An 11,235-nucleotide genomic window follows, 5' to 3' on the forward strand; every position below is an offset into this window, starting at 1 on the left:
ATTTATTTATTTCATCTTTTATTAATAAATATTACGTGTAACTTATAAAATTTATATCCACCGCAACCTCAAATTAAATAAACGTAAATGAGGAAGCAGCGAAAGAAAATCAAAGGCAACAACTGAAAAGCGACCTTGCAACAACCACAATCACAATTTCAACACCGAAATCAGATCACTTTTATCTCTCAAAGACGCAGAGAGGATATTTTTATAATTTTTTTATGGAGAGAGTGCTTCAAAGACAATGACAGAGAGAGATGTAGGAATAGAATGTAGCCACGTGGGCCCAAAACCGCCCCAATCAAAGAGCCATTCATGACCATGTGCAAAGCCTCGTCATCTCAGGCTGGCTGGCTGCCTTGAACAGTTGAGCTTTTGATTCACATCACATTCATGCCATGTCGTACTCCAATAGAGAATTGTCCAGGTCAGCTTCTCCAAAACTAAATATGACAGAGGCTACTTCTAACAAGAACATCAACTCGGTCAGTTTACTTTCATCTGATTCTAAGATTATATTTCAAGCAAACTTCTAACTTTCACTAAATTTTAGTGCATATATATACACATATATATGTGTGTGACTGTAAATATATATACACAATGCAATTCCAATAATATTATTATTTCTGATTCTCTCATCTCTGTCACTTCACTTTCTCTGTTTCGATGGACTCTGTGTCTCGCTTAGACTATGCACTCTTCCAACTCACCCCAACTCGTACAAGGTGTGTTTTTGATTCTTTTGAGTTTTATTTTTACTTTTTTTTTTCAATTGCACTTGATGCATTATACAGGGAAGCTTATTTTTATGCTTTTTTTGGTGCTCTGTGTGTAAAGATTTGATCTTGTGCTGTTCTATGGACGAAATAGTGAGAAATTAGCTTCTGGGTTATTTGAACCATTCATTTCACATCTTAAATTTGCAAGAGATGAGATTTCCAAAGGTGGGTACTCCATTACTCTTCGTCCACCAAGCCATGCTGCCCCCTGGTTTACCAAGGCTACATTTGAGAGGTAATGTGAAGCTCCTCTGGATTTTGTTTGTTGCTTCTTTTGTTAATTTGGGAGATTGCCCTTTCGGCTTAATGAAATTATTCAGCATAATTTTCAAGTTTTCCATGAATTACTCTTATCATTTGAATGTTGCTGAATTCCCGAATTACTTCTGCATATGCTTCATTATTTTGCAGTGGCAGTCAATGTGGCAGTCAATCTGGTTTAACTGATTTAAAACGTATTGAGCTAAACACCTAGGTTAAGAGAAGGAATTGAGGAGTATAATTTTCCACTGATTTACCCTCTATGATTTTGACAGATTTGTACGGTTTGTTAGCACACCAGCTGTGCTTGAGAGGTTTGTCAGTATTGAAAAAGAAATTTTGCAGATCAAGATATCGATTCATGCTAATGAATTGTCCGACACTGATGAACATGGGCAATTGGATCAAGGTGTGCTCAGACTTAAAACATTGTTTCCTTAATTTCCATTAGTTTTGAAATTGTTTCTCTTTGTTCATCATAGACCAGTGCTCCTCTCAAATGCTGAAATTTTGTTAATCAGGAAGTGGGTCAGTCGCTCGTGGTATTACAAGGAAGTCAACTGATTCCTCTAAGGTATTTTAGTATACTACTCATACACAACATTTGTAGATTAGTGGTGATATTGACTCAAAATGTATACTAATTACTTTGACTGCCTTTTTGGTGTTTTCTGTAGCTGAAAAGTGAAATTGAGAGAGCCAACGATTCAATACATGAAGAGAACTCCAAGTAATTCAGCTTAACTTTTAAGTTGATTTATTTGGTTAAAATTATTTGCTTTACACCCAATCCATCAAGTATCATTTTTGAATGACAAGGATTCAACTTCAATGCCTATTGGAAACTCGAAGAGCGTTACTCCGGAAAGAGCAAGCAATGGCTTATGCCCGAGGGCTTGCTGCTGGATTCGAAATGGACAACATAGATGATCTCATTTCATTTGCAAATGCATATGGAGCTTCCCGGTTAAGGTCTGAACTCTTTGACACTCCAGCGATTAAATGCAATTTATTGGACCCAAAGTGATGCATAAACAACAACAGTTAATGATTTCCTCTTTTACTTATTCATAAAAGAATTTGAACTTCTGAAACTCATTGGTTACTTTGTTTATTATTCCATTTTCGTGTTCTTTGTGCATAGATAAGAGAATGAATGTTTCTTACTCTGGTCCAATTTCCAATGATAATGGTTTGTTTTATTCTACATGGTAGTTTCTTTTACAAAATATGGGTCACATTTTTGTACTCATGGCCTTCCTAATCTAATTTAGAGTGATAAACATTGTGCAAGTATTCAAATCTTGAGGCTGCTTGAGTCTTAAACTTGCATTATCTATAGGGAAGCATGCGTAAATTTCAAGGAATTATGCAATAAAAAGCATGGAGATGGTATTTGGATGGAAGAATTAGCGGCAATGGAGGCCTGCTTGCCAGCAGAACTGTCATTTCTGGGAACGTCTGGCATTGTGCTTACAAATGAAGCCAGTGCCCCTAATCAGAATATTTTGTCAAATTTTACCAAAGTTGGTTTGTGTGGGGATGCATCAAAGGACTCCACGACAAGCAATGCAAGTCCAGACGGCATGAAAGGTATTTCATGTAATTTCCATTGTTCGTCTTCTACTTAACTGTTGCATGCAACAAAAGGAAGGCAAGGTACATGCAATATATTAGATGCAGGAACAGTTGGTGCAAGCATGTATGGTACATGGCATGTACGATTGTGAAAGCTGTAGCTGTCTTGAATTAAAATTTCTGAATTGGCTTGAGCATCAGCTCATATTTATAGTCTGTAACCATACAAACTGTGTCCAAAAAACACTTGGCTATCCTCTGATGTTAAAAAGCTTACATGTGCAGATGACAACTTACCTGCGTCAGGTTCAAAAGTGCAAGTTCCAGTGACATGGCAAAACCAATTACCTCCTTATATGTACAGTTTTCAAGGCCCTATTCATCAGTTGCCTCCATATCAAGGATATCCTTTTTCTCCTTCTATGCATCCTCACTATGCAGGTAATATGCTGTGGCCTCCCAATATGAAATTATGGGAAGCTAATTATCATGACAACCAGAAGTCATCTTTAAGAAAAGAGAAATTTCTCAACAGAAAAGATTCTGAATCAGAGGAAGACAGACCAACTGAATCCAGTGATTCTGACTTTAAGAGTGACTTAGATTCAAACATTCAGCAAGACAACAAGAATTCTTTGACAGAGCATTCTTACAAGGAAAAACATAGGAAGAAGTCCTCCAAGACAGTAGTCATTCGCAATATCAATTACATTACTCCAAAGAGGAGAAATGGAGAAAAGGGTGGAGACTTTGATGAATCTTCTTCAGAAGAGGATGAGTTCCTTGATGAAGAATCTCTCAAAAAGAAAGTAGATGATGCAGTTGGATTGTTGAAGAAATCCCGAAAGGCTAACTCAAGTCGTCATAACAAAATTGATGCTAACAAGAGCCTCCATGTTTCAAATGGATCAAATGATGCTAGTGACCAAGCTTTTGGTGAGAACTCTGTTGAGCGCTCATCTAAGAAAGGAAAAGGAAAAGATAACTGGGATGCTTTCCAGAACCTTCTCATGAGGGTTGAAGAGAAGACTGATAACAGAGTTGAAGCATTGTGCTCCATGGATGTACAGGATGAACATTTAGTACTCAGAAGCTCTGAAGGTGGAATTTCTTCCACAACCATTCCTGCTGTGGACCTGGAGTTAGAAAAAGTTCCAAAAAAACATATAATTGCTACTGACTCCTTTGTGGTAACTGACAGAGAGGGAGGAAGTGAAGGTAGAGTCAAGTTTTTGGAAGATTTTGAAAATGAAGAGAACTTTCATTCAGTCTTGAAAAGTGAGGATTGTACAGATGCTGATTTGTTGTTTTCACAGAGATCAGAAGAACCCGTTCTTGGCATTGGGGATATCGTATCTACTTGTGGTTCTGAATCATCTACAATTAAGACAGTGAAGGGTGAAGATTGGTTCATTGTCAATCACTCTGGGAAACAAGAAAATGAAAGAGGAACCAATGTGCAAACAATCTTTGATGGTGACTGTGTCTTGCCAGTAGGTGATAATCTCCACAGTGAGAAACACAAGAAAGACGTACTTATTGATGATTCCCTCATGATACAGGCTCGATCAGTGACTGATGATCTATATGAACCTCAATGGAAGATGGATATAAGAATGGATGTTGACCTAACCTCAGCTGCCTCTCCAGGAGATGGAGCTGCAAATGGTTCACAAGATAAGCATGAAGTACATGAACCTAATGACCTTTGTATGGTGCTTGAAAGAGAATCTGAATTTCAATCTTCCAGGGGCTCCTTGAGTATGGATTATGGAATTGATGTGTCATTTGAAGAAGCTAATAAGAGGTGCTCAGTTGCTGAACTTAGGCTTTCTGATGACAGTGTTGTCGGCAATAATGAAGTTAATGGTTCAAAATTTAAAGGAAAAGAAGGAAGGTCTAAAGTTCCACACGGATCATTAGGGAAGAGCAAACCCGAGCTCATGTCTAAGAGTAGGAAACCATCTCTTGTGAGCAGGCCTGGAGTTCAGAAGAGCAAGTTGGAGAAGGTAGTGATTAGATGTTAGTTGCTAGTGTGAACTGTTGTTTTTGTTATTTCCCTTCTGCATTTTGCATTTCCATTTTTACTTCATCAACGTGCTTGTGAGCAGGAAGAAGAGATTCGAAAGAAGATGGAAGAATTATTGATTCAACGGCAGAAAAGAATTGCCGAGAGAACTGCAGCTAATGGTCTTGCACCAGCAGCATCCAAGAAAGCACCATTGCAAAGTAGAACGGCTAAAGGTCCCATTAAGTCAGACACGAATAACATACATGCCGCAACTCAAGCGACAAACAGGATTGGCTCTGTAAAAGTCAGGGCAACTTAAGAAAACGGCTCCAAGCCGTATTTTTAAAAATTCCTTCTGCCGTTTTTATATTGCTTCCCAAGAAGTTGATCTGCAGAGGAAATGCATAACCAGCGATATTTGATTGAAAGCGCTGCATCACTGCTCAAGAATTTTTCTTTTCTACCAATGTGTTTAATTATTATTATTATTATTATAGTTCTTGGAATAGTTATTTGTTGATCTTTTTCCTCAATTTGTTTTGTATTTGGCATAATCTGGCGACAGTATAATAATGGTATATTTGTTATGTGTATTTTTAGAATAATTAGAAATAAATAAAATATTTACAGTGGCTCATTGGCATGTGGCTCATTAGAAATAAACAAGTATATTTACAATCTTTCATAATTCACATGCACATACGAAGTATAATGACCCACAAGCCCCAGTTATTAGCAGTTATTTTTGAAAAATGATTTTTGGGCCACCAACAAAACAACATCATAATAAATTGAAAGTACTGTAGCATAAATAGTCTTTTTGTAAGATAAGGGTGCGTTTGTAATTAAAGTGAGTTACAGTTGTTGCAGAAAAAAAATTATAATTATGAAACAAAAGTTAATAATATATAGTAAATGTAAATTTTAAATAATAATTTTGATAAAATTATTAAAGATATAATAAATTTTCTATTATACAAGTAAAAAATCATATCAACGTAACTTTTAAATTACAACAGATAATATTTACTAAATATTTTAATGTTGTAACTTTTAAAATATAATTGTCCAACCTCAATCTCAAACGAACACACAATCATACTATAGCTTAATCACTATTTCATTTTCTGTCTCGACGGTGTTCAAACATCGATACCCATTATTTTTAGTGAGCATCTCAGTGTACGCCGCCATCTCACTCATGTCTTGACTACGCGCATCCGGAGACTAAGAAAGTGTAATTAGTTTAACTGCTTACTTCTTATGTTCTTGAGTCCTGCCATGACCAATTAAATTCTGTTGTTTTTCAATCATGGCCTGCCGCAGCTATTCTGATGCCACCCACGAACATTCTTTCGAAATACAACAAATAATTCGTGGACCAATGCAACAAATATAAACCCTCGGGGTAATAAGCGTTTGAAAATGCGAAAATGGCGCTAAAAGTAAATAAATATTTGCTTAGCAAGAACTTTTTCCATATATCGAAATCCAAGACAGATTTGATTATCCAATTTCCAATGCAATGAACTCGGGCACGGTTTTCTCGATTAGATAATGTTAGAAAAATTCAGAGCTAGAGTTGAGATATTCTAAATTTGAGCCCAATAAATAAAGAAAATGTTAGAAAGATTCTAAAATGACAGATATTGGAAATCAACAGGCCACCTCTTCTTACACAACTGAAAGGCTGTTAAAAGCTAACATTACTCCTGTAATTAAGGGGTTGGATTAGTATGCAAAAACTTACCCATAAAAATTGAGAGAGTAAAACCAGAAATGTAACTAACCGCCTGCCATCAAGACAGGGGCTGCAACTTTTTTGGCCTTAAAAAAGCCAAGCTTCTGTTTTTTCCATTGGCTCTCTCTTTCAAAGAGAAAGTTCCAGTTATGTTAGTAGAGATTATTCTTGTTGCCCATTAGGTTTTTCATCATCAAGCTGATTGCGGTGCACGTACTTGTATTTTTGAGCAGGCATACCCATTTCAGTCTTTGATCTCCCTATCTGTTCTGTTTGTCGCATACATCAAGCTTTCAAAATTTTCTGTTGACACTCCCAGCTACACCATAACACAAAAAACCAAAAAAAAAAAGTAAAAGAAAAACCAAAAAAAGAAAAAAGAAAAAGAAAAGCAGAAATTCATAAACACATACAAGTACTTTGCATTGCCGATATAAAGCGCTATGGCCTCAGCTAGATTTTGCGGTTTGTCTCCATTGCTGTTTAGTCGCAAGCATTACAGATTTGAGGTACAATTCTAATCCATTATTTCTTTATATTCCTCAACGTTCTCCTGCTTCTACATGCCATCTGCGATTTATAAACTTATAAGAAAATATCACATATTCAACAGCATTTCAAGTCTTCAAACAACGTTCCGTTCTTCAATTTATCAAGTTTTTGTGATTTTCAAATTCTCTTAACTTCATTCAACATTATATAATATAGACAACATCATCACAGTGTTGTTTCGATCTTCAAGCAAGTTAGATTGAATTCTGAAAAAAAAAAAAGATCAGGGACATGTGGATTAGCCATTTGGTATTGACAAGCAATCTTGACAGGGTAAAAAAATTCTGGATGTGGTGAAAGGCCCTCACCAACAGAAGAACGAGAAGGAAGTAAAAGGTTTGAAGATAGTCAAATCATCTGGATGTACGGACAACTTTAAACTGATGGCAAATCTTAAGAAGAAGATCATGCAGTTCAGAGATATCATTGACTTACCTCCTTCTGACAGCTCAAAGTCCTTGGATCAGGTATATTTTTTCACCTCCACCCTCCCAATAATACGTATCGAGTATACCTCCCCATTGATCATGAGTATTTGTTGAATCTTCCTGCACTCTTGTTTCCTTGCAGCTGGTGCTAAGAACAATTAAAGATCTCCAAAATATGTACCCCGAAATCAGTCCCACCATTCAAGTATCAGAAATGAAAGGAGCATCTACGGACCAGGTTCAGCAATTCAACAACAATAAGATCATGATAGTTATCTACTTGCACTGTAACATTATGGATGGCAAATTAATATGCTTAAAATAACTCCTCAAAACAGATTCTGGCCTACTTCTACAAGACTTTAAAATCGATTGAAGATGGATGGACAATGAGTCAGGATGGAATGGACATATTTGAATGCGATCTACAAGTAAATGAGGAGAGCATCAATCCAGAGCAACGCGGTACATTCCAAATCTTCATTCGATGTAGTTGGCAATGCTCTTTGCATTATCCCTAGATCCTCTACGAAATAAAGTAGAGCTCTTTGATTGAGAATTTTAGCATCAAAGTTCAAAATAAGACCCTAATGAGTAATGATACAACCACAAACTCTTGTACAAATTTATTTTGTACAAACTGATGTGGCATGATAAGATTGGTTGAATTAAACATCACTTGGCCCACATGATTTGTTTTTATTAATTTATATTTTCATTCAACCAATGAATTAATGCCACGTCAGTTTGTACAAAATAAATTTGTACAAGAGTTTGTGGCTGTATCATTACTCGGACCCTAATAGGCCATTAAATTTTGAGGTTTTAACGAAAGTTTCTAATTCTTTTCGCTTTTTCTTATGATGTAGTTGAAAATATACTGGCAACACTAGATTCCTTGATGAAATTAACAGCAGAAAAATTTGATATGATGGACGACGAAGATGAGAAAAAGTCTTCAAGTTCTTCACAATCTAACACCTTCGGTAAAGTTCTGGACTCGTATTCGGACAGTTGCAGCAACTCTTTCTGTGCTTCTCCAGCGACCCCAACCTCCGTACTCCCAGATTTGACGAAAGCAGCTAATGCATCTTATACCTCTCCTCTTCTGATGTCTCTCAGAGTTCAAGCAGTGGGGAAACTGAACCCCATTGATGTAAAGCGCCTCTCTTTCCATATGCTTCCACATGTAGGCATTCAGGATCCCAGTAATTCACCAACTAATTCATGCCAAGAGAATAATATATTTGAGGAACAACTGCAAGATGAAAATAGCAATTCAGAAGTGAAAAAAGCAGATCCTGTCGAGGAAATAAAAGATAACTGCACAGAAATTAATTCACCTTCAACTCAAACAGAAGAATCATTGCCATCATCCGCACAACCTGGTCTATCTCCAAAAGTAGCATCCGTGCAAACCCCTCCACAACCGCTGCCTAATTTGAAGATCGCTATATCAGCTTCACCAACACCACCTCCACCTCCACCCACATTGCAACCAAATGTTACAGCAGCGCAACCAATGCCTCCTCCTCCCCCACTACCTCAACCTGGAATGTCAGGAGCTCCGCCAGCAACACCACCTCCACCGCCGCCACCGCCTGGAACATCAGGAGCTACACCACCTCCCCCACCACCCATGATGAATCTAAAAGGATCAACAATGCCGCCGCCGCCACCCATGCCACTTGCTAATGGAGCACCTCCTCCTCCACCACCGGCACTTGGTGCAGGAAGGTCTTTGCGCCCCAAGAAAGCTACTAAATTGAAGAGATCAAGTCAGATGGGTAATTTATATAGACTTCTCAAAGGGAAGGTGGAAGGAACTGAACTAAGTAAATCACCTAGTGGGAGAAAGAGTTTGGGAGGAGGGGCTCCAGCTGGTGGAAAGCAAGGAATGGCTGATGCACTAGCAGAGATGACAAAGAGGTATGCTTTTAAACTTCTAAACCACATGAACTCTTTTGTGGTTCAAGCCTTCAAGGAAATGACAGAAGTAAAAAACATCCTCTTTTGTGTATCTCTCAGATCAGCGTACTTCCAACAAATTGAAGAAGATGTTGAAAAGCATGCCAAATCAATCACAGAGTTGAAATCTTCCATTAGTACTTTCCAAACAAAGGACATGGCTGAGCTGCTCAAGTTCCATAAACAAGTGGAATCAATTCTAGAGAAATTAACAGATGAATCGCAGGTCACTAGATTAGCTACTTCAGCATAACTTGACTGTTATTGATGTACATTCCACCACATTCTGACCGTGATCTGCAATGCTTTGCCATGCAGGTGCTGGCAAGATTTGAAGGATTCCCTTCAAAGAAGTTGGAAGCATTGAGAATGGCAGCAGCACTGTACTCGAAGTTGGATGCAATGTCCAATGAATTGCAGAATTGGAAGATAGTGGCTCCCTTGGCGCAGCTTCTTGACAAGGTTGAACGTTACTTCAACAAGGTAAGTTTTGGTTTCTCAGACACAAACCATTATCTTCATCGATCCCTGCATTTTCATGATTAACTTACCAGAAAGAGTAACAAACAGATCAAAGGAGATATCGAAGCCTTGGAGAGAACTAAAGATGAAGAATCCAAGAAATTGCAAAGTCATAACATCCATTTCGACTTCCATATCCTCATCAAAATCAAAGAACTAATGGTGGATGTTTCCTCAAACTGCATGGAGTTTGCACTGAAGGTAATTCGAATAAGAACTTGTTCCAGTTATTTTTTTGTTCAAATTATAGTTCCAGGATTCATTATGGAAAGCGAGTAGCTTAATTGGATTGGTTTTCAAATTTGATCCAGGAAAGTAGGGAAGCAAAAGCAGTAGACGTGAGTGGAACCAAAGCTGAAGGACGGAAAAAGGAATCTGTCAAAATGCTTTGGAGAGCCTTTCAGTTTGCATTCCGGGTTTATAATTTTGCTGGTGGACACGACGATCGTGCCGACACGCTGACCAGAGAATTGGCTCAAGAAATCGAGGCCGATCCTAACCATCAGTGATTGTTTCTTATCAAAATGCTTAAAAAAACATAATATAGCACACTATAAGTATATGTACAATCAGAGAAATCTGCGAAGATCAAATGCATTAAAGCTTCAGTTTTGGGAGGCCTTGTTAGTGCCACTTTTGTTTGGTTATTATTTTAGAAGTACTAGGACTTAGAACTGCTTCAAGATTCCGCTGCTCTGATGGGAACGTGGAAGGGATGATCATAATCATGTAAATTCTATATATGCTTTGCTTCTATTACAAGAATACCGTCTGATGGTGCCCGGTCATCATTGAACCTCTACATTTTCATCATTTTGGAGTGATAATGTTGATTATCTATCAGGAAATACTTCTTTCTCATTTGAATCTTTTGGTTTGGTGGTGGATTTACCAATTACAAAAGCTTAAGAATCTAGATAATTTCAGCTTCTCTCAAAATAACGTTATAAATCCCTTGTAAACTCCAGTAAAAAGAAAATCCAAAGGAGTACTGGAATTAAATGTTATTTTGGGCAGGAGAGAAATCCTACTAAAAGACCATTCAATTTTCAATTGAGGCTAGTAATTAAGTTCGTCCAGTAATTAGCTTTTCAAAAAGAAATAACAAAAAAGATAAAAAAATCAAGCCAAGAATCTAAATTAGGTGACTAATAATGGAAAAAAAAATTAAGTATGACGACAATATGAATCACAATGTCAAACATAGAAAATGTCAAGATTTGCACAATCTCACCGTGAATCTCATAGATGGCAGAGCCATTGATAGCTATTAGCTATCCCTAACCACGAAGCCACCGGAAAGCCGCCGTGAAACCGTTGAAGAAATTTAACACTCCATTTTGATTTCTCATTCATCGAAATCCATAATTATTTGAACTAGTCACCTGC

The 11,235-nt window shown here is 37.4% G+C and overlaps 2 protein-coding genes across 3 annotated transcripts; both read left to right on the top strand.

Annotated features, from left to right (window-relative positions):
* Positions 1 to 220: 220 nt before the first annotated feature.
* LOC18053326 (COP1-interacting protein 7) lies at positions 221 to 5,212 on the top strand. Of its 2 annotated transcripts, none has more exons than XM_006449226.2 (10): positions 221 to 430; positions 695 to 731; positions 844 to 1,020; positions 1,322 to 1,455; positions 1,568 to 1,620; positions 1,724 to 1,776; positions 1,866 to 2,018; positions 2,389 to 2,639; positions 2,910 to 4,633; positions 4,736 to 5,212. In XM_006449226.2, exons 1-10 carry the CDS (start codon positions 397 to 399, stop codon positions 4,952 to 4,954), a joined length of 2,835 nt encoding a protein of 944 aa, XP_006449289.2. In that variant the 5' UTR covers positions 221 to 396; the 3' UTR covers positions 4,955 to 5,212. The 2 variants fall into 2 exon arrangements, with proteins under 2 accessions (XP_006449289.2, XP_024047129.1); XM_024191361.1 differs by having other exon boundaries at positions 934 to 1,020.
* A 1,261-nt stretch (positions 5,213 to 6,473) lies between these two features.
* LOC18053327 (uncharacterized protein At4g04980) lies at positions 6,474 to 10,887 on the top strand. Its single transcript, XM_024190072.1, has 8 exons — positions 6,474 to 6,885; positions 7,201 to 7,395; positions 7,499 to 7,594; positions 7,695 to 7,821; positions 8,226 to 9,550; positions 9,643 to 9,807; positions 9,895 to 10,047; positions 10,158 to 10,887. The coding sequence occupies exons 1-8, from the start codon at positions 6,820 to 6,822 to the stop codon at positions 10,353 to 10,355; spliced, it is 2,325 nt and encodes a 774-aa protein (XP_024045840.1). The 5' UTR covers positions 6,474 to 6,819; the 3' UTR covers positions 10,356 to 10,887.
* The last annotated feature ends 348 nt before the right edge of the window (positions 10,888 to 11,235 follow it).

Source organism: Citrus clementina, unplaced genomic scaffold (assembly GCF_000493195.1).
Source record: "Citrus clementina cultivar Clemenules unplaced genomic scaffold, Citrus_clementina_v1.0 scaffold_2, whole genome shotgun sequence".
Taxonomy (NCBI): domain Eukaryota; kingdom Viridiplantae; phylum Streptophyta; class Magnoliopsida; order Sapindales; family Rutaceae; genus Citrus; species Citrus x clementina.

Coding starts and splice junctions, on each gene's coding strand:
- LOC18053326 (XM_006449226.2), top strand. CDS start 397: ATGCCATGTCGTACTCCAATAGAGAATTGTCCAG. Junction 1,777..1,865: donor ATACATGAAGAGAACTCCAA/GTAATTCAGCTT, acceptor TTGAATGACAAG/GATTCAACTTCAATGCCTAT. Junction 2,019..2,388: donor TATGGAGCTTCCCGGTTAAG/GTCTGAACTCTT, acceptor CATTATCTATAG/GGAAGCATGCGTAAATTTCA.
- LOC18053327 (XM_024190072.1), top strand. CDS start 6,820: ATGGCCTCAGCTAGATTTTGCGGTTTGTCTCCATTGCTGTTTAGTCGC. Junction 9,551..9,642: donor AATTAACAGATGAATCGCAG/GTCACTAGATTA, acceptor TTTGCCATGCAG/GTGCTGGCAAGATTTGAAGG. Junction 9,808..9,894: donor TTGAACGTTACTTCAACAAG/GTAAGTTTTGGT, acceptor AGTAACAAACAG/ATCAAAGGAGATATCGAAGC.